General features: G+C 42.7%; 1 protein-coding gene across 1 annotated transcript in view; it reads left to right on the top strand.

Moving 5' to 3' along the window:
• The window catches only part of RYR3 (ryanodine receptor 3), a 575,267-nt gene that overhangs the window by 500,847 nt on the left and 51,168 nt on the right, over positions 1-23,252 (top strand). The window contains exons 88-91 of the mRNA XM_024202042.3: positions 5,097-5,178; positions 5,537-6,861; positions 19,145-19,203; positions 21,925-22,096. Of these exons, the coding sequence (XP_024057810.2) occupies positions 5,097-5,178; positions 5,537-6,861; positions 19,145-19,203; positions 21,925-22,096 (1,638 nt within the window). The remainder of the gene's footprint in view (positions 1-5,096; positions 5,179-5,536; positions 6,862-19,144; positions 19,204-21,924; positions 22,097-23,252) is intronic.

Here is a 23,252-nt window from a genome sequence, read left to right as displayed (position 1 = left end):
GGGAAGCTGCAAGAGCAGTCATACACCACTCCCTAGCAGTGCAGGTACATAGTTTCAGGCAGCCTGCAGAGAGGTAAATCACCATGAGGCTGGGGACACCCCACCCCGTGACTCCTACCCTGAGCCTGGAACAGCTGCTAGTCCCGGCTGGGCTGGAGGCAGGAGAGGATGGGACTTCCTCTTCCCCTGCCAAGGCGTGGTTGGGACTGTGTCAGACCAAGACCCAGAAACCTCTCCCAGCTGCAGGAAGCTCGTTATCCTCTCCTGCCCCCATCACTCCTCAGCTGCAGGGGGAGGGATCACTGTATGGGGAGCTGTCCCCCATCCACGCAATCCCTATGCATCCGGACCTCCCGTACCCAGACACCCCCGCCAAGCCTCACCCCATACACCCAGAATCCTCCATACCTGAACCCCACCGCACTGGACCTCAACCCCTGCATTTGGCGCTCCCCTGCATCCAGACCCTTGACTCAGAACCCCCCCACCACCCCTGCACTCAGATCATCCCCCACTGAGCTCCCTGCACTCAAACCCCCACACTGACAAGCCCCATCCCTCCTGCACCACCCTGAGCCCCCACATCCAGACCCCCATGCCACTGACCCCCAACTAGCTGTACCCAGACCTCCACCCCACCAAGCCCCACTCCCCCAGTACCCAAACTCCCTTGCTGAGACTTCCACACACAGACCCCTCCGCTGAGCCCCAACCACCTTCACCTGGAAGCCCCTGCAGAGTCCCATTACCCCTGCACCTGGAACCCCCCCAATGAGCCTGTGTGCATTCAGATCCCCCCACACCTAGACCCCCCCCCATTGAGCTGCCTGCACCCAGATTGTCCCACAAAGAATCCTCTCACCCCACACCTGCATCCCCCCACACTGATCCCCTTCACACTTGGATCCTGCCTGGTTGAGCCTGCCTGCCCACACCTGGTGCACCTGGCAGAGAGAGGCAGGGCCCCAGGGTGTTTCTGGGGCTGGGGCAGGCTCAGGCCTTATGCTGTGTCAGAGTCGGGTGCAGCCTCACCGCTGAGTCCGTGTCCTGGGGTGGGGATGGGGGGCTGCTGGGTGATCTCCCACCTTCGTGCAGCCAGTGGCCTGAGCTCCCCAATGCCACGCTGGAGCCTCTGCATTTATTTATTGACAAATAAAACTTGCAGAATTTTAAAATATTGTGTGCAGAATTTTTAATTTTTTGCCACAGAATGGCCTCAGGAATAAAAGGTCTTTCTGCCCGCTTCCTCCCTCTCCAGTAGAGCTGTGTGGGAATAGGATTTTCCAATCCACACACACGGGGGGGGGGAAATTATTCCAAATTGGAACAAAAACCAAAATCTCAAATTTTTTCTCAGGTAGAAAAGACAAGAAAAATACCATTTGGGGGGAAATGAATTTTTTTGGGGGCTTCTCAGCTTCTTGGACTGCCCAGATGCTTGCCTGATGAGCTGCTGAGGAGTCAAGGATTCTGAGAAACCAGGCTCCCCAGAAACAAGGGAAGCGGGGGGAAGGGGGAGTATCTGGGACCCCAGGAAGGTGAGCCAGGCAGCTTGTTTGTCTGATTTTCATCAGAAGTTTCAATGGCATTGACTTGCTCCTGCAGAACATTTTGGTTTAATTAAATTGTTATTTTCAAACGGAAAATTTTCCATCAGACAGTTTTCAGCAAGCTTTACTCCGCAGTTTACTTCCCGCCTTCCTAAAAGTCCCATGTCACATTAGCCTTCCTTTCAGTTTAGGAAAGTGAGATGGAACTCTTTGAAACCCATCACTATTGTTCTTAGATTGGCCTGAGTTGTTTCTGCAGAACATAACATAAGAACACAAGAACAGCCATACCGGGTCAGACCAAAGGTCCATCTAGCCCAGTATCCTGTCTACTGACAGTGGCCAATGCCAGGTGCCCCAGAGGGAGTGGACCATCAGGCAATGATCAAGTGATCTCTCTCCTGCCATCCATCTCCATCCTCTGACAAACAGAGGCTAGGGACACCATTCCTTACCCATCCTGGCTAATAGCCATTAATGGACTTAACCACCATGAATTAATCCAGTTCTCTTTTAAACGCTGTTATAGTCCTAGCCTTCACAACCTCCTCAGGTAAGGAGTTCCACAAGTTGACTGTGCGCTGCTTGAAGAAGAACTTCCTTGTATTTGTTTTAAACCTGCTGCTTATTAATTTCATTTGATGACCCCTAGTTCTTGTATTATGGGAATAAGTAAATAACTTTTCCTTATCCACTTTCTCCACATCACTCATGATTTTATATACCTCTATCATATCCCCCCTTAGTCTCCTCTTTTCCAAGCTGAAGAGTCCTAGCCTCTTTAATCTCTCCTCATATGGGACCCGTTCCAAACCCCTAATCATTTTAGTTGCCCTTTTCTGAACCTTTTCTAGTGCCAGTATATCTTTTTTGAGATGAGGAGACCACATCTGTACGCAGTATTCGAGATGTGGGCGTACCATCGATTTATATAAGGGCAATAATATATTCTCAGTCTTATTCTCTATCCCCTTTTTAATGATCCCTAACATCCTGTTTGCTTTTTTGACCGCCTCTGCACACTGCGCGGACATCTTCAGAGAACTATCCACGATAACTCCAAGATCTTTTTCCTGATTAGTTGTAGCTAAATTAGCCCCCATCATATTGTATGTATAGTTGGGGTTATTTTTTCCAATGTGCATTACTTTACATTTATCCACATTAAATTTCATTTGCCATTTTGTTGCCCAATCACTTAGTTTTGTGAGATCTTTTTGAAGTTCATCACAGTCTGCTTTGGTCTTAACTATCTTGAGCAGTTTACTATCATCTGCAAACTTTGCCACCTCACTGTTTACCCCTTTCTCCAGATCATTTATAAATAAGTTGAATAGGATTGGTCCGAGGACTGACCCTTAGGGAACACCACTAGTTACCCCTCTCCATTCTGAGAATTTACCATTAATTCCTACCCTTTGTTCCCGGTCTTTTAACCAGTACTCAATCCATAAAAGGACCTTCCCTTTTATCCCATGACAACTTACTTTACTTAAGAGCCTTTGGTGAGGGACCTTGTCAAAGGCTTTCTGGAAATCTAAGTACACTATGTCCACTGGATCCCCCTTGTCCACATGTTTATTGACCCCTTCAAAGAACTCTAATAGATTAGTAAGACACGATTTCCCTTTACAGAAACCATGTTGACTATTGCTCAACAGTTTGTTTTTCTATGTGTCTGACAATTTTATTCTTAACTATTGTTTCGACTAATTTGCCCGGTACCAACGTTAGACTTACCAGTCTGTAATTGCCGGGATCACCTCTAGAGCCCTTTTTAAATATTGGCGTTACATTAGCTAACTTCCAGTCATTGGGTACAGAAGCTGATTTAAAGAACAGGTTACAAACCTTAGTTAATAGTTCCGCAACTTCACATTTGAGTTCTTTCAGAACTCTTGGGTGAATGCCATCTGGTCCCGGTGACTTGTTAATGTTAAGTTTATCAACTAATTCCAAAACCTCCTCTAGTGACACTTCAATCTGTGACAGTTCCTCAGCTTTGTCACCTACAAAAGCCGGCTCAGGTTTGGGAATCTCCCTAACATCCTCAGCCGTGAAGACTGAAGCAAAGAATCCATTTAGTTTCTCCGCAATGACTTTATCGTCTTTAAGCGCTCCTTTTGTATCTCGATCATCAAGGGGCCCCACTGATTGTTTAGCAGGCTTCCTGCTTCTGATATACTTAAAAAACATTTTGTTATTACCTTTTGAGTTTTTGGCTAGCCGTTCTTCAAACTCCTCTTTGGCTTTTCTTATTACATTCTTGCACTTAATTTGGCATAAAGAGTTTGCCTGCTTTTAGGGAGTCAGAGACTCAGCATTTGAATGTGGATCTCTTGCATAGTGTTCAGAACAAATCACATAGCTAATGAACCAGCCCGTGTTACCAGTGTGTAACCTTCAAGATGCACTATTGTATTTTGTATCTATATCTTCCTGGAGCTGAATTAAACTGACTGAACACTGACAAACACAAGCTACCCCAAAAGGTATAAAATACATAGTTTTACAGTTTTCTAACGCCTGAATGCTTTTATATTTTTGAATAATGTCAATAATCATGTCATTTTCTAGTAATAAAAATATGAACTTCGCAACTTCACCACTGCAGATTACCAAATTTTGTCACTTAGTGATTGAGCAAACGTAAAAAAAAAAAATCAAGATTACTTAATCACAAAATGTTCATTTATTTTGATAACTGTGATTTAGTTTTAGTTACTCATCTGTAACCTCTCGCGCTCCTCCACCACCCAGTTTAGATGTAAACATTGATAAAAATGCTTTGATTGTCACATAAACTAAACTGATTTGCATACAAGTATATACGGTATGGCGACAAGAAGTTACAGGATGGGGAGAACTGGGAGAAAAACGGAGCTGGTGCTTCAGGGAACAGCCTAGATGTACATTCCTCACACAGGAGAAAAGAGAGCCACTGCTGACAGATAGCAGCCACTTCCTTCACTTTAGAGGAGCAGCAATGCTTCTCACACTTCCAATCAGCATTCCCCACCCTTTCTTGTTCTCTCTTCCCCTTTGAGCTGCATATAAACATCCTTCTCACCACCATGAATCTTGGGCAAAGTTTTCAAACTTGGGTTCCTAAAGTTAGGCACCTAAATCCATATTGGTCTTGTTATATTAATTAATGTACTCTGGTATATTCTGTAAACATATTAAAGTTTTAGTAGTATGAATCCTAATATATTGTGCTATGTTGGGGGGATGGATTTTTTTATGTGTATTCTCTCATAAATGGATTAGCAAAATTAATAAGGTTCTCCCTCACTAATAGTCTCCACTTCAGTAGTCCTCGGTACTTTATTACAACATACCCCAATGCTCACACATCTGCTCTAGATGGGCACATTGTATTGTATGAGATTATTATAATATATCATAATAGAAATGACTGTGAACGATCCTGATGTATCTCTGTTTACTAGGACTGTATGTGATAACCATTCCAAGTGCTATTTCTTCCTGTTAAATGTATCTTTTCTTAATAAGAAAAAAATGTGTACACCATTTATGTTGCAGGATTCCAGTCAGATTGAATTACTTAAGGAATTGTTGGATCTCCTGAAGGATATGGTTGTGATGCTGTTGTCACTACTTGAAGGTCAGATCTATTTTTTATAATTATGTGTTATTACTTTCAGTGTTATGAAGCTGAGCTGTCACAATGCAATAATTAATCTTTCAGAATTGTTCTTTAATTGCATTTTTATTATGCCAGTGCAGAAATCTATTTTGCGTTTATTAAAAAATGTTTAAAAGAGAATTATATAAGGTGCACGTAATGTTGAAAGAGCAAGGACAATGCAGAAAAACATGTTTACAAGAAAATTATGGAGATTTAAGAATGAAATTGGAAAAGTGTTTTTTGTAGTGTTTCTGAACATAAATATGAAATTAACTTATTTTTACATGTATTTATAGATAAACCAAATAACTTACTGTTTTAACATACAATGTAGGTAATGTTGTAAATGGGACTATTGGAAAACAGATGGTGGACACACTGGTAGAATCATCTAGCAATGTAGAAATGATCTTGAAGTTCTTTGACATGTTCCTCAAATTGAAAGACCTAACCAGCTCAGATGCTTTCAAAGAATATGATCCAGATGGTAAAGGCATCATCTCAAAGAAAGAATTCCAGAAAGCAATGGAAGGTCAGAAACAATACACACAGTCAGAGCTTGAATTCCTGCTGTCCTGTGCAGAAGCTGATGAAAATGACATGTTTAATTATGTTGATTTTGTGGACAGATTCCATGAGCCAGCCAAAGACATTGGATTTAATGTGGCAGTCTTGTTAACCAACCTTTCAGAGCACATGCCAAATGATTCACGCCTTCGGTGCTTACTAGATCCAGCAGCAAGTGTACTTAATTACTTTGAACCTTACCTTGGCCGCATTGAAATAATGGGTGGAGCCAAGAAAATTGAAAGAGTTTACTTTGAAATCAGTGAGTCCAGTAGAATGCAGTGGGAGAAGCCACAGGTGAAAGAATCCAAAAGGCAGTTCATATTTGATGTTGTAAATGAAGGAGGAGAACAAGAGAAAATGGAGCTGTTTGTGAATTTCTGCGAGGACACAATCTTTGAAATGCAGTTAGCATCTCAGATCTCTGAATCAGATTCAGCTGAACGACCTGAAGAGGAGGAAGAGGATGAGCCTTATTATGTAATGGAAGTTGGAGATGATGAGGAAGAAGAAAAATCTCTGGAATCAGCTTCAGCTTTTGCAATGGCCTGTGTTGCAGTGAAGAGGAATGCTGCCAACTTTTTAAAAATGGTCACTTTAAGGAACCTTAGGAAACAGTACAGAAAAGTTAGAAAGATGACTATAAAAGAATTGGTGAAAGTGTTTTTCTCCTTTTTCTGGATGCTATTTGTAGGGTTATTCCAGTTGTTCTTCACCATCGTATGGGGGATTTTCCAGATTCTCTGGAGTACTGTGTTTGGGGGTGGCCTGGTTGAAGGAGCCAAAAACATCAAAGTTACAAAAATATTAGGGGACATGCCTGACCCAACACAGTTTGGAATCCACGATGACATCATAGAAGCAGAGAAGGTTGAAGGCATTGAGCATGGAATTAGAGTTGAATTTGTGCAGTTTGTGAAAGGTGAAAAAGGAGAAACAGACATAATGTCAGATATTTTTGGCATTCATGCAAAGAAAGAAGGTGGCTCAAAACATGGTCATGATGCTGGACTCGGTGATATTGCAGAAAGAGTTGGTACAGATACCCCTCCCTCTTTGGAAAGCACTGTTCGTAGGAAAAGAAAAGCACAAGTAGGTGGAACAAATTTATTGTCCCTTACAGCAAAAATGTATTATATATTACTAAAAGTTCCAGTAATAACTAAACTTATTTGCTCACTAAATTGCTTTTCCTATGAGATACATATTCTGGGAATGTCATTTTCTTATATTTTATTATCTAAATCTTATAACAAAGAATAATTTGCCGGAAAGGAAAACTTTAGCTTAGCCCAATATGTCTGCCTAGTTTTGACTTAATTATTATTATTGTTGTTGTTCATTTAGATTACAGTATTATTACTATTTATTATTTGTATTACTTTAGCACGTAGGAACCTCAGTCCTGACCAGAACCCCATTGTGCCATGCACTTTACAAACACAGAACAAAAAGACAGTCCCTGCCCCAAAGAGTAGTAGCACCCAAAGTGTCCTAGGTGCTTTCCAGACCTAGCTGCTAATTTCCTATTCTGTAACTGTCTTTCAGCCTCCTCCCTAATACTCTTCATCCATAATTATATCTGATTATCCCCTTAACTTATTTATTTTGTTTGCTTAATTGATTACACTTAATAAACTGTCCTTTGTTTCCTACTCTCTGAAATAGCTTTGCCTGAATTAATTGATTTACTGTTAAATTAATATTTACTTTATTTTAATTGTCCTTCCCCAATGTGAACAGTTTATCTTGTTCCACTTCACTAAATCCCTACATAAGTGAGTGTAATTCCATTTAAAGATGGGCCTGAACCAAAACTCTGGATCCAAATACCTTTTCAAATGTTGAGGATATCTAAACTCTGCAGTATAGATCCATCTCTACTTGTATTAGGCCATTTCAAAGAATTCTCTTCTATAATGGGTTTTAACCCAACCCTTAAGGCATTGATATGATTTCCAAGAGTTTTCAATATAAACATGACTATATAATGTACTATTTACTCTGTTGTCAAGCTTTTAGCCCCCATGAAATGTGTATTACCATTTTCTCCTGCATATCAAATTACATTTTCCATTTACTGGCCAGTTTATTTATTTATGTCTGTTTTATATACTGTGACAAAGTTCCTCCTCTATCTTGGTGGGTCCTGCGCTTATTGGTGGATTTTCTTGCCTCAGAGATTCACCATGTGGGTTGGGGAACAGCCCAGAGACCTTCCCCTCTGGAAGAACCTACAGTCCAGGTCAATTGGGAGGTTTGGGGGGAACCCGGGCCCGCCCTCTACTCCGGGTTCCAGCCCAGGGCCCTGTGGACTGCAGCTGTCTATAGTGCCTCCTGTAACAGCTGCATGACAGCTACAACTCCCTGGGCTACTTCCCCATGGCCTCCTCCAAACACCTTCCTTATTCTCACCACAGGACCTTCCTCCTGGTGTCTGATAACGCTTGTGCTCCTCAGTCCTCCAGCAGCACACCCTCTCACTCTCAGCTCCTTGCGCCTCTTGCTCCCAGCTCCTCACACTCCCACCACAAACTGAAGTGAGCTCCTTTTTAAAGTCCAGGTCCCCTGATTAGCCTGCCTTAATTGATTCTAGCAGTTTCTTCTTAATTGGCTCCAGGTGTCCTAATTAGCCTGCCTGCCTTAACTGGTTCTAGCAGGTTCCTGATTACTCTAGTACAGCCCCTGCTCTGGTCACTCAGGGAACAGAAAACTACTCATCCAGTGACCAGTATATTTGCCCTCTACCAGACTCCTGTACCCCACTGGTCTGGGTCTGTCACAATACACTTTCTTTAAAATCATAATTTACTTATGACTATTCCATTGTCAAATCTCATTTTGCACAAATTCCTTATAAAATAGTAGCAATTTCATGTCATTTTATATGGATAGTTTGTTGTATTTACATTAGTACTGAGGTATTTAAAGGACATATTCATTGAACAGAGTGACTCTGCTTTGAAATTAAGGTCCCTAGTAAGCCTGAACAAGTAATTTATATTTTTTCCAACAAATTTTGCCTTTCTTCCTATTCCCAAAGTGATTGCAAAGTTCTTAAATGTATTTGTTGTTAATTATTATTCTCAAGTTTCTTTTGGAATTAATGCAGATCGTTTGAATCATTAATTGTGACCAGTCAAATATACAATTTTTGGTTTTTCAAGTAAATGCAGCTGTATATTCCACTTACGTGTGTGTGCACACAGTACACGGGAGCCAGAGAATTTTGCCTAGCAGTACCCATGGGAGTGGGAAGGACGGGGGGTGCTCATGCCTCATGGTTGTAGCCCCTCCCCTGCCTATATGATGCAGTGCCACCTCAATCCCTCTCAGTTCCTTCTTGGCACCCATGACTGGAGTCGGAACTCTGTGAGGTTTTCAACTTCTCAATCCTCTATTCAGTTACTTTTTTTCTAGTTCTATGTAGTTCATTAATACCCGCAGTATAGTGTTAGACTTACTAGTAATTGGTTGAAGTTCCCTGATGATGTCCTCACCAGGGTTTAAACATTGTCTGTCATATGGGGGGACGATCCCCAGTAATGATCCCCACCTGTGATGCTTGTTGTGTCTAGGGTGAAGCAAATGGCAAGGAACTGAGGTTGATTTGAAGATTGTTCATGAAACAGACTCACGTGGCAAGGGATCTTCTTCTGAAGCAGCATCTGCTTGAACTGGCCACGTGGCCTCCTTTGGCACCAAGGCCTTCATCAGATTGCAGGTCGCCCTTGGGTTTTGCTGCGTTGTGTCCTGGAGCTGGCACCTCTCCGAAGATACAGAGGAGTGTGCCGAGGAAAAGGTTGCATAAGAATGACCGAGGCTGCTCCAGGTCCCATCGGGACTCATCTCCTTCCTCCAGAAGGAGTGTGGATCAGCACAGGATTAATGCTGGTGTGTGGGATGGAACATGTCCTGTCAACCACTCCTGAGCATCACACCGGGAGGGCAGAGACCCCGTACCATTGACTCTGGGTCCCAGGGTGCCCGTTAGGTCCAGTACCAACAAGGGTGATGCTGTTAATGATTGCTTCCATGCCAGTGGTGTATCAGGCAGCAGTGGACCTCCTCTGCCTGTCTGTCCCGACTTTTCCCTTGGTCCAGGACTGTGCCAGGGCTACATCCTTTATAGCCCCATTGACTGGGCAGGCGCTAAACCTATGGGTCTGTCAGCACTGCACCCCGATGTATCCCTTCCACCCTCAGTGGAAATGGGGCCGGTACCGGACTTGACCCCTCCTTGGTACCTGGAACTTCTTCAGTATCCGTGTCGCCGGTGCTGCCAATGCTGCCATGGCAGCAGTCACCACCCTCCACTTCTGCATTATTAGTTACTTTGGTACTGATGCTAACTTCAGGGTTGACACTGCTCCCAGCAATAAAAGCAACAGAGGCATACTCGATACCAATGGTACTGTTTCCACTGTTGGCACCAGCCCCCTCATCATTCTGAGCTATGGACAAGTCAGATTGGTTGCCCTCAGAGCTGGTCCCGATGCTGTCCCCTGAAGCCCGGGACTTCTCAGCATCCAAGTCAGGATCTTACTCCTCCTGCTCTCCATTGCCTGAGTGAGGGCCATTCATGGATCACTGTGGGTATCAGGATTGGCACTCGTCTTGTGGTCAGGACAGGGGCCCCTGGCCGGGCACCTACTGGCCACTAATGCCCTCTTCATACCAGTGGCCTTCATGCTGCCCCTTGGTCACAGAAGTTCCACTCTTTGTCCCGCTCAAAGCCAGGATCTCTGGCCAGATCTGTGGCAGTGACCATCAATCCGCTACAGGTCCAGGTACTGGTGTATCTTCCCCTTGAGGAGCCTCCAGAGTCATCCTGCCTGGGGCGCGTCAGCCCTGGAGCAGGATCTGGCTCTGACACAGTTAACTGCCTCATTCTCATCCATGGACGATTCCACAGTGCCGGGTTCTTCTTTCCCTTCAGTACTGGAGGATTTCAAGGCATACCAGGACCTATTGCGGTGCTTGGCTGCTTCCCTGGGTATTCAGGTGGCGTTCCTGCAGGAGAATGCCCACAACTTAGTGGATATCCTGCAGCTGTTGGCCCCTCAGAGTTTCATCCTCCCTATTAACGATGTGCTCCTTGAGCCTGCTAAGGTCCTCTGGAGCACGCTAGCTTTGATACCACCAGCAGCTAAGCACTTGGGAAAACGCTACTTTGTTCCCACACAGGGATCTGAGGGGTTTTATTCCCACCAGCCCTTAAATTCCTTGGTAGTAACTGTGGTGAATGATATAGCCTGACAGGACAGGTTTAAGTCCACTCCAAAGGAGAAGGACTCTAAGCAAATGTACCTGTTGGGCAGGAAGCTTTACACCTCCTCCTCCTTGCAGATGTGAATTGCTAATCAGCAGGCACTTCTGTTTAAGTACCACTTTATCCGCTTGACAGCTGTGTCTAAATTCACAGACCAACTGCCCGGGGCCTCAATGGAGGAATTTCATGTATTTTGTACCAAAGGCTGCTTGGTGGCTAAGACTTCTTTGCAGTCTGCTCTGTATGTTGCAGATACTTCAGCAGGAGTGATGGCCTCTGTGGTGACCACGAGGAGATCTTCCTGGCTGCAGAATTTGGGCACTGCTCCCAATGTCCAGCAGGCCATTGAGGATCTGCCTTTTGATGGCAAGGTGCTGTTGTCAGATAAAACAGATGAGATTCTGCACTCCTTCAAAGACTCTAGAGCTACCCTTCAGCCCTTAAGGGTGTATACACCAGTGGTGAGAAGGCACCACTACGGGGTCAATAGCAACAACTGTGGTATCATTCACAGCACACATTTGGGAAGACTTTCCCTCCCCTGAGACAGTGGAAATATCCCAGAAAGGGGCATAGATTCCACAAAAGGAAGCAGTCAGGTTCTGGGTTTAGACAGTCCACACATCTTCCCCTAGAGGCTCCCAAGCACCCATTTTGACTGCTTGGTCCAGAGCAGTGTTCCAGTCATTGCTCTCTTCCATTGCCACAATGCTTTGGGCTCAGTCACGACCAACAGCTGGGTCCTAAACACCGGGAAGTCAACTTTGGTTCCCACACAAAAAATAGAGTTAATTGGGGCCCTAGTAAACTCTGAGTTCGAGAGCATTTCTGCCGACTGACTGTTTTCAGGCAATTAGCCACCTCTGCCTCAGTCTGCAATCTCAGCGTTCCATGACAGTTTGAATCTGCCTGAGGCTCTTAAGGCACATGTCCACTTGCATGTTGGTGGTCCAGTTCACAATGTTACACCCCTCCAAATGTGCCTCAGGACTCTTTACTGTCCGACTCTTCACTCCTGAGACAGATTAGTTAGTCTTCCTCCACTGATCCTGGACCTCTTACAGTGGTGGATGTTTCTCGAAAATGTTTGTCAGGGTGTTCCTTTCATCCAGCCCTTACCAACCAGGACTGTTGTCACTGTTGCTTCCCTGATGGGGTCAGAAGTACATCTGAGGTCACTGAAAGTCCAATGTGTGTGGTCAGAGCAGGAGTCTTCTCTGCATATCAGCGTGCTGGAGTTTCGGGCCAGTTACAATGCGTGTCACACTTTTCAGATCCATACAGGGGCTCAGCGATTCACATATTTACCAACAATACCATTGCAATGTATTATGTGAACAAGCAAGGAGGAGCACACTCCAGGATGGTCTGCCAAGAGGCAATCATGTTGTGACAGTTTTGCATCAAGGAGAGTATTGTTCAAATGGCTGATGACTTGTCTGGGGTTCATCATCTTATGGACTATCTTAGCAGGAATTTTTTGCTGAGTCCTGAGTGGTCTCTGAAGACAAGCATTCCCCAGAGTATCTTCACAATCTGGGGCATTCTGGTGCTTGGCCTCTTCGTTACAAGGGACAACAGGAAATGTCATCTGTTATGCTCTCAATGGGGGCTTCAGTCTGGGCTCCCTGTCTGACACCTTCCATCTCAGCTGTCAGCTCTCTTCTGTGCCTTTCCACAGTCCTGATCATCCCACAGGTCATCCTTAAGCTGAAGGCGGATTGGGCCAAGATCATCCTTATTGCCCCAGTACGGCCAAGGCACTGCTGATTCCCTGACCTTCTGCACTGTCAGTTCGGCCTTCCATACTACTTCCTCTCCATCCCAACCTACTGACTCAGAATCATGGCTGCATCTCATGGTGTGGCTGCTGCATGGCTGATGGAGGAGGAAGAGCAGTGTTTGGCAGCTGTTCAGCAGGCTCTACGCAACAGTAGAAAGTTCTCTATCAGGATGGCCTATTTGCCAAAATGGAAAAAGTTTTCTATGTGATCATTGGCTCGTTGAATTCAAGCAATGCTGGCTTCCATCCAGGACATCTTGGAGTATCTACTGAACCTTCAGTCACCAAGACTTGCGCTTAGTTCATTGAAAGTGGCATTTCGTCCCCCTATTTAGGGAAGATCCAATCCCATGGTAGCAAGATTCATGAAAATCTTTCTAGAGCAGAGAAGACAGAGATGGGTAGGGAGGAGAGTACTGCTACTGCAGCTGATATAAATACAGTCTGACAACCCTACTCTTCCCTGTATCTGTCTGTCCTCTGTCCTGGCTAGTGCCTATTGCTGGAGGCCTGCCTGCCTCACCATCCTTCCTACCAACTTAAGGGATGACATCCTTGAAGACTGTCTTGCTTGAGCCTATCACACTCAACTATGTTTTGCTTTGGTAATCAGGTCAAGCAACGGAGAGAGGAGACACAAGATTGCACAAATCTTGATGGATAAGCACCCCAGCTAGAATCACCCAGATACTAAAACCATCCCTAGACTTCATTGGTTTCTTGTTACTGTATCTATATACAAAATGGAGACACACTAGTCCCTAGGTAATTTTACATGATGCCAGTTCTCCATTATAAGTTTAATGGGCCAGATTTTCAGATGATATAAAATTACATCAGCAGTAGAGCTGCCCTGGATGCAATAATTGTGAGGCACGTTATGACCTATAACTTACAAATGGATATCAGGGTTGGGAAGATGTAAAATTAGTTGTGTGTGTGTAGCTTAAAGGCTTAATGGAACAAAGAAAATATAAGCACACATTTTTTAGGAACATATTGCCTTCCTGTATTACTGATATTAAAAATGAAATTATTTTTAAAATAGTTTTTTGCTTGGCAGCATTGCTGGGTTCTTCACTCTTAAAAATCTATCACAGTTTGAGGAATGAAAACAGAAGTCATTCTGATTTTGATTTATAGTCAGTTTCACTCTCTGTTCTTTAAGCACTAATGGAATGCTGATGCCTTATGATTGGAAGGGCTACAGGGGGATGTTTAAATCCAAACAAGAAAAGGAACAACCAAATTAACTCTGTTTTTATATTTCAAAAGTATTTTGTTTTAGCTATAAAAACATTGTTAATGTTATTATATTCTGTAAAATATTTGCAATATTGTAAAAAACATCACAAGATTTAAAAAATAATAAATGTGGAGTTCTATTCATTTGATTTATCGGTTTTGGACCTTAAGGGGATCACATTTGCAAGCATTTCAACTTAATATCTCTTAAATAGAAGCCCAAATTTTCACATAATGACATGACTCCGGAGGTTTGGGCTTTGAGAAAAGTGAAAACAATCACAAGACTTGCAATGAAATCACACAAGTGTTGAAAATATTACATTTACAAAATGGAAGAATGGATAGTAAAAAAACCAAACTTCTAGCTACAGCATCTGTAAACATAATTTAGATTTTAAGATGGCAGGCTGGAGGAATGAGTTATGAGCCAGACTATTCCACATTTTCTGATGTTTAGTACTTTACTCGTTGTTTCATCGTAGGTGTGACAGAATTTGGCTCTGCACATATCACTTAAACAACTCGTATTCAACAGAAAGAAAATACAGACAAGTTGGCAGTAAGAACTAGAAACTAGCCAAACTTATTGAATTATACTCTGCTCAAGCTGAGGCATTGTGCTATTAACATAGTTTCATTATATTTTATTGCTGATTTCTGGGACACTGTTATGGAACACCGTGTGTTCAGATAAAGCTCATCTAAAGTGCCAATTTATTTTTTTCATCTATATCCTCTGGTCCAAGAACCAGTTCCTCAGTCCTAGTGGTAGTGATGGGACCTCTGTTCAAGCCCCTAGCATTTTGTCCCTTTCCACTCTTGTGTCAGAGAACTGCATTCCTGGTAGCAGTAACATCCACAAGGAAAGTGTGTGTCTCTGATGCAGGCTCTGATGGCTAGGCCTCCTTATACACAAATCTTCAAAGAAAAGGTGACTTTACGACCACATCAAAATTTTTTGTCTAAAGTGGTTTCTCAGTTTCATTTGAACCAGGTGGTATACTTTCCTAAGCCACATTCATCTCTAGAAGAGCAGTGTTTCCATACATTAGACGTCAGGTGTTGTCTAGCCTTCTATCTGGACAGAACTAAATCATTTCATGCTTCACCTCGCCTATTTGTATCATATGCATATCATATTAAGGGGCAAGCAGTCTCTTCACAGACAATCTCTGGGTGGATAGCATATGCAATAGCTGAGAGAGGGGGTGAGGAAAGGGCTGAAAAGTAATTGGTGGGCATCATCACACTGAGACCACATCTGAAGCTCCTCCCCAAAGTAACCTCCTCCTTCCATATGCACCAGTGTATTCACCTTCTGACCTTCTTCCCAAAGCCTCACTGCAACAACAGAGAGGCTGTGTTACATATGCTGGATGTCAGGAGAACCTTGGCGTTCTACTTGGACAGGACAAAAGAATTTAGGAAATCCCCTAAGCTGTTCCTAGCCATTGCAGACAGGTCCAAGGGCTCTGCAATATCATCTCAAAGACGTTCGAACTGGGTTTCCAACTTCACTAAACAGTGCTGCTATTTTCCTTCTGGCACATGAACATGCCACACAAGGTCCATCTCCACTTCTGTTGCATTCATCAAGAATGTCCCCATCACAGAGATATGCAGGGCAGCAACCTGGGCATCTGCTCATACCTTCGCAAAACATTATGCCATTACACATGACAGCCTCCGATGCGATCTTCAGCTCCACAGTTCTGACATCAGTACTAAGTTCGATGCAGAAGCGCAACCCTCCCCAGGGAATCCTGCTAGGGAGTCACCTACAGTGGAGAACCCATAGGGACACACAAAAGAGAGAGTTACTCATCTAGTGCGGTAGGGATGGTTCTTCGAGATGTATCCCACTCTGGATGCTCCATGACCCGCCCTCCTCCCCTCTACTTCGGAGTTCTTAAGAATGGGCTCTGTAGTAGAGAAGGAACTAAGGATGGTTCATCTTGAGGCAGAGCGCGAGGCAAGGAGGGAGCATATGCAGGCTGAAAGGACACTGCTATCAAAAATCTCCGATGAGAGGCACAGGGACACTGACATAGCTACAGTGGAGCACCTAGAGTAGGGGGCACATCGAAGAACTATCAACACTGAGTAACTCATCCTTAGTGAACTGTGGTTCTTCAAGGTGTGATGCAGAGAGTATATTCCACAACCAACCCTCCATCCACTCTGCTTCAGCGACTCGTCTCTGTGCATTTGGTACGCAGGAAATGAGGGGGATCAGGGTGGCGCTGCCTCATATAGCCAGGGGAGGGGCTACGGCCACGAAGCATGAACACCACCCCTCTAATTTTGTTAGGCAAAATTCTTCAGCTCCAGTGCGCTGGGTGCTCACACACTTAGGTGGAATACACGTTTGCATCACATGTCGAAGAACCACAGTTGCAGTAAGTAACCATTTCTTCTCTCCATAGCTCTAACTTGTTAATTAATCAGTCATTCAAAACTGTGACCTTCTAATTCTGTATTGGTTATGAAATTTACAATTCTCATGTATGTGAATTATGTAAGTTATTCAGTTAGGGAACAGAAATAATATTATGTGACATGTAACCACTCAATGGAGCTCAAAGTGAAAATTTTACAATCTAATACACAGTTCAAAATTGGCTTTCAATGAATTGTTCAACATTTTAGGGGGGAGGGATAGCTCAGTGGTTTGAGCATTGGCCTGCTAGACCCAGGGTTGTGAGTTCAATCCTTGAGGGGGCCATTTAGGGATCTAGGGCAAAAATCTGTCTGGGGATTACTCCTGCTTTGAGCAGGGGGTTGGACTAGATGACCTCCTGAGGTCCCTTCCAACCCTGGTATTCTATGATCAATTTAATCTAAAACTGCTTTTCATGAGTATTCACACTAATAAAACTTGAGTGCTTTGGCATTGAAAAGTCAATGTGAAAAGTCCTCAAACTGAAATTCACTTTAGTATTTGTGGGGAAAAAACTACTGTTTACTCAGATATAGTCCCTACAGTACCACAGTGCAGTAGGAGGAACCAAAAAAACAGACATGCTATGTATGTTTCTGTCATGGAGAGTGTTTGTTAATTTTTTTTAAGATGACTGTCTGTCTCTCTTACTTGTAAAAACATGAAATGGTAATAATCCTTTTGAGGTTTCATTGTAGCTTTTATGAGGGAGCTTGGAGAGGAAGGATAGTCCAAACTGAACAGTAGCCTGCCACTTGAAAAACCTGAATTCATGGCTCTGTTCCTCCACAGACTTCCTGTGTGACTTTGAACAAAACACTTAGGCACAGATTTTCAAAAGTGTTTAGGCATTGCTCCACTCAGCATAGCAGTGCCTAAGTGATTTAGGGAACTAAGTCATTTTCAAAACTGGTTTAGGCTTTTAGTAGCCTAAGTCCCAATGACTTTCAATGTGATTTACGATCTTGGGAAAATAACTGATTTTTTTCTTTACTGGCAAGTTTGGTGGGGGGGAGGAGGAGGAATTAAAAATGGTTTGACCTGTACTGAATCCAAAAATTGCAAAACAGTTTTGGCAAATCAAAAACTCTGTCATGTTTTGTTCAATCTGAAACTAATTTTTGAGCATTTAAAGCATTTTTTTAGATTCACAAGACTGGAGGAGGTGGTGGTGCCACCTTCCTTCTAACTTTTAGCCCAGTTGTTAGGGTACTGACTTTAGATGTCGGGGAGACAGGTTCAATTGCTCCCTCTGCCTGATGTGAAGAAAGGATTTCAACTTGGGCTCCCACATTACAGGAGTGTTCTCCAACCCACTGGACTATGGGATATTGTGATGACTTCTCTTTCAGTTTCTCTTGTTGAGGCTGTTCCACTGTGTATAAATAATTAAATAGTAATTGCAGTAGGGACTGGAACTTATGAATAACTATGAATTGCCACTATGAATGACAATGAATAGTCATTGGGACAGGGAAAGAAACTGAGAATGATTCTGTAGGGCAATCACCTAAAATGTGAGAGACCCAAATTGAAATCCCTTCTCCACATCAAGAAGAGGGAGAACTGAACCTAGTGAGTGCCCTCACTACTAGGCTAAAGAATCGAGGAGACCACTGCTGCTGTCATCATTATGTGAATGGCATCTAAGTTCCAAATAAAAATTATGACTGAAATTTTTGGCAAATAGTTCTAGGTGGACCCAAAACTGCATTTTTCAGCAAAATTAACTTTCTGACAAAAAGATTTCATCAAGGTTTACTCCTAAGTCAATCTTTAAAATGAGACTTAGAGCTTGCAAAACGGCGTGAAGCAAGGCCTAAATACCTTTAAAAATCTAGTCCCTAGCCTCTTTGTGCCTTAGTTTCCTTTCTGTAAAATGGGGATAATAGCACATCTTTATCTTACAGGGGGTTGAGGATAAATACATGAATGATTGTGAAGCAGTTAGATACTGTGGTATGGGGGAATAGGTAGATAGTTTAAGGGGGGAAGTATTGCAAAAATAAAACGTATACAAATATTCTGCTAATTTTGATTACATTTATAGAATATAATTACTTTAATCTATGTTGACAAAATAGGAAGATGTTGCCACTGTTATAAACTAAACAATTACGTGGAATTTGTGATATTGACATACTGATATTTGTGATAATCCACATTATTCCACATTCTGTGTATAGAAATTATACAAAACCATAGTTACATTAATTTTGCATGCCAGTCATAACTTAAGTTCTTAATGGTGACCACTGTACTCCAGCTAATTTTAGGCTATGATCTGTGCTCAGTCACCTCCATTCCTTTTTGGTAACTTCACCAGTCTCATTACATTGACTATTACTTTGAGTCATTCAGTCATCTGCACCAATTACTGTATTAATAATATATCTTGAAAACATGTTAGAGGAAGAATCACGATAGAAGTTTTCACTATTGAAATGTTGTCTGCTGCTTGTTTTAGAAGCAAAAAAAATTTAGCATTATGACAACATGAAAGTGACCCAGTGTTAATGAGGCATGGTGGTAACTGATTGTTTTATTTGTTTTTTTAGAAAGCATTAAGTAGAATTGAGAAGATTTATTTAAAAGTAAGTTTATGGCAATTTTAATATATTTTTGTTTTTAGATGTCTGAAATAGCAAAAGAAGATGAAACAGAAACAAAAGCAGAATCCGAGAAGGCTGAGTAAGTTACTTTTACACTATTGTTTATTTTCTTGCTGTTCCTAGATGAGCCAGCCAGAAATAGCCCTGAGCAGGCATTGATTGGACTCTCCATTTTACCAGTATCTTGGGCAGCCAGCACAACTCCTCAGAGGCAACAAGCACTTTCACTGAGCAGCAGAGCAGGGACCCTATCCCAGGTTCCACTCTCAGCAATCCATATAAGCCTGTTCACAGTCTTATAAAACCCTCTGCAGCTGCTTCTCCTAAAATCCCGAGAAACGTTTTTAACATGGCAGCTTTCATTAGTGTGGTATTTACTTCACTTGTTTCCAAGCAGCAGGTTGGGAAGTGTGTGATCAGCCTGTGCTGAAGTATTAAGGTTGATAGTCTTGCCAATTTCTTTGTCCTTTTTGATTGCCTCCTTTTATAACCAGGTGGTCTAGCAAATTTGATGACTCACACAGCTTTCTTGTTCCTGGCATATTTAAACAATTTACTATTATTTTTCTTTATATTTTGGTCTATTATTCAAATTCTCACTTTAGCCCCATTAATTTCAGTCCTACAGATACCTCTTCTAACCTGCTAAGTTTTTGTCCTGTTGTATTTGAATCACTTGGATTGGAGATTTATTTTTTTTAAAAGGATAATTTTGAGGCCCAAAAAAATTAGTATAGCTAGTCACTTAACTATGCTGTTTTCTTTCTCAGCACTATACATACCTTCAGTGACTTTAACAAGGTTGACTCTAAAGTTTCCATGATGTTTCAGTGATTTTTAATTTCTTAACTTGTTCCCTTTCAGGCTTTTCTAACTAATTTCCTCATTTTAAAAAAATCCCTTTCTTAGATTTCACTGTTAGAGAATTATTTTGGTATTCTTGTCTGCCCTCACTTCCAACCCTGTGCAAGGATTTCAAGCATAAACATTACTTGCAATGTTACAGTACTTCTCTGGTAATTGTCAACTGCACTTAAACTCTTTTGCATTTCTCTGTACTAACAATCCAAAGAATCAATTCTGTATGTTTCTCAGTATTAAGACAAAAATAGTCTCTCCTCTTGTATGCTCCAAAACAAGCAGTTCTGGAATCTTATGTTTATTACACCATGTTGTGTTATGACATTAAAGTGCTTTATATTAGGTGGTTCAAATCTCCCATTATAATGGTTTTGTTAGATTTCCCCCCCCCCCCAATCTCTCTCAGCTAACTGATTTCAGTCTCCTGACCCAGAGGCTAGTAATGTACCTTATCATATGCCATTGATAAAATATCTAGGTATTCCCCCAATACCAGATAGTCCACCTCACCTATTCTTGGTTTTAGGCTTTTCATATTGTTATGTAGGCATTTATAGCTTTTATTTTTAATTCACCTAACCTCTTTCTACTGACAGTTTATTTCCTTATTCCTCTCCTGCACTTCCTTCCAATTAAATCATAAGTGCTTCTCTCTCACTATTGGATACACAGATTCCCTTGTACTTCTGCTATTTACTACCATATTTCATTTTCAACTTAAGTACTTTGCAGTACCTGCAAGCCTGCAGCTTAAAAATTCTAGTTTTAAAAATTCACTCCCCCAAATCTTCATTGTCATTGCCAGCAGTCTAAATACTTTTTGGTTGATTAAGGAGGAGACCCTGCTTTCTTTATAGAATCTTACTTTCCAAAAAGGTTCCCCAGTGGTTAATAAACACAAACCTCTCCTCTTTGTATGGCTGGCCCTCTTGTGCACATCATCAGGGGCATTCCAAAGAAAGTTAATGCAGGAGCCCTGGAATGATGCTTTGTTAGTAATAATGTAAGTAGCTCCTCAGACTTCTCTCATATGGGTCTTTATTTCACTGGTACTGCTATATACCAAACCACAAACTCCTCTCCATTTCTTTATAATCGACCATCTACTTGCCTCAAAGTTTCAACCCCCTCACACCTTTGTGGTAATTTACCTTACCATTCTCACTGTTATCACACAGTCAGCTATTTATGTTCCTGAAAACTGAAGCCTCTAAAACAACAGTGAGTCTTGATACTTGCTTCTCGTAAAGGGAATTACCTGTTCTGTTTATTCCCTCTGAAGCACCAGGCATTGGCCACTGTCGGAAGACAGGATACTGGGCTAGATGGACCTTGGTCTGACCCAGTATGGCCATTCTTATGAATTCTTTTGTGCAGGAGGGATAACTGTCGTCTTCTACATGTTTTGTAAGGTGGGTCCTTCTGAAGGAAATTTTCCTTTCATTCCTCACTGATGCCTTACTTTTATTATGGTGATTTTTTTGGTTGAAATGAAACCACTATGAATCTGTGTGGCACATCCATAAATGTTTCTATCTTCTGTTCAACTTTGAACTCAAGATTCTGCACATAACCTCTGATAATTTTGAATTACTTGCACTGGGATACATACTTCACTTGTTTAGGCAGCAAGTAATTGTACATTTTGCATTTGGTGCTAATAACCCCACTTTGAGCTGCTTTTGCCTTTTCTCCATTGATCTCCCCTAAACTCACTAAGTGTATTATTACTATTCTTCCACCTCACTTAGTAGTAAGGTAACTTTTTTGACTCTTGGTTGTATTCTCTGTCACTTCTTGTAGTCACTCACTTCCATTCATCTTCTCTGCAACTAACTCACACTCAAACCAGCCTCTCTTTATCGGGACTCACTGTTTTAATCATAGCATAGACAATGCGGGAACTTACTTGGTTTTATTTCTGTAATCTTTCTTCTAGTATGGAAGATGGTGAGAAACAAGACAAAGCAAAGGAGGAAATACAATCTGAGCATTTGGGAAAGGAGGAAACCAAGAAAAAGAAACGAAGGCATGGACAAAAAATAGAGAAACCTGAGGCAGTTATGGCTAATTTTTTTAAAGTCGTGGAAATTTATCAAACGAAAATGCTGGTAAGTTTTGCTCCTATTCTTTTAGTCAATCACAAGTCAAATAACACAGAGAACAGCTGAGCGTGAGATACAAGGAAGAGATACTGTCAGTTTTTTACAAATTAATTTATTAAAATTGATCGTGTTTTTACAGTAGTGCCTAAGGGCCAACCAGTAATGGAGCTCCATTGTGCTAGGCACCATACAAATGCAGAATAGTAGACAATCCCTGCCCTGAAGAACTTAATATCTAAATAGACCAGACAGACACAGGGTCGGGGAAGGGGTGCAACACACAAACTGTGAACAGTGTGATGGCAGAAAACGTCGAGTTAGTTTTACTATTCATTTATTTAATTTTTGGGAGGTGAATTTACGTAGGAGGGGATCTGATAAATGGAAAGGAAAAGACAGAGAAAGGGAGTGAGGGCAGGACAGGAAATGGCAGGGGAGAAGAGGATAAGAGGGGGAAGATGTTGAGTGAAGGTGAGACGAAGAGACGTGGGAGAGAAAGGGAGGCGGAAGCTTGGAGCAAACAGCCAATCAGCACAGGATAGAGAAAATCAGAGAATATTCTACAGTTTTGACTGGAATGTCCAAAGGTGAAAAAGGTCCCTGCTTTGGCTGCTTCTGTTTCTACCATAGGTGCTGGAAATAAGGGTGCTAGGGGTCCTGCCGCACCCCCTGGCTTGAAGTGGTTTCCATCAAATACAGAGTTTACGGTTTGGTTCAGTGGCTCTCAGCCAGGCCCACCGACAGCAATTCCAGGCCCCAGGGCAAAATAGTCAATGGGCCTCCATGCACGCACAAGCCGCAGGCACAGTCCGCCTGACATTTGGGCGGTGCTGCACCTGCGCTGGCTGGTGCCCAGTAAGCTGCCAGCTGCACTGTTGGGTGTGCTCTTCCGGATTGGCCAGGGCTTCTACATGCCCTCGCGATAGGGTTGCCAACTCTCTAATCACGCAAACCCAAAGAACCTTGCCCTGCCCCTTCCCTGAGACCATGCCCATGACCCGTCCCTTCTCTGGGGCCCCGTCCCCTACTCACTCCATCCCACACTCCCTCCGTTGCTTGTTCTCCCCCACCCTCACTCACTTTCACCAGGCTGGGGCAGGGGGTTGGGGTGTGGGAGGGGGCGTGGGGTGCAGGCTCTGGGAGGGAGTTTGGGTGCAGGGGG

This window comes from Terrapene carolina, unplaced genomic scaffold (assembly GCF_002925995.2).
Source record: "Terrapene carolina triunguis isolate 2854851 unplaced genomic scaffold, T_m_triunguis-2.0 Scaffold96, whole genome shotgun sequence".
Taxonomy (NCBI): Eukaryota; Metazoa; Chordata; order Testudines; family Emydidae; genus Terrapene; species Terrapene triunguis.
This window is presented reverse-complemented; position numbering and strand designations above follow the sequence as displayed.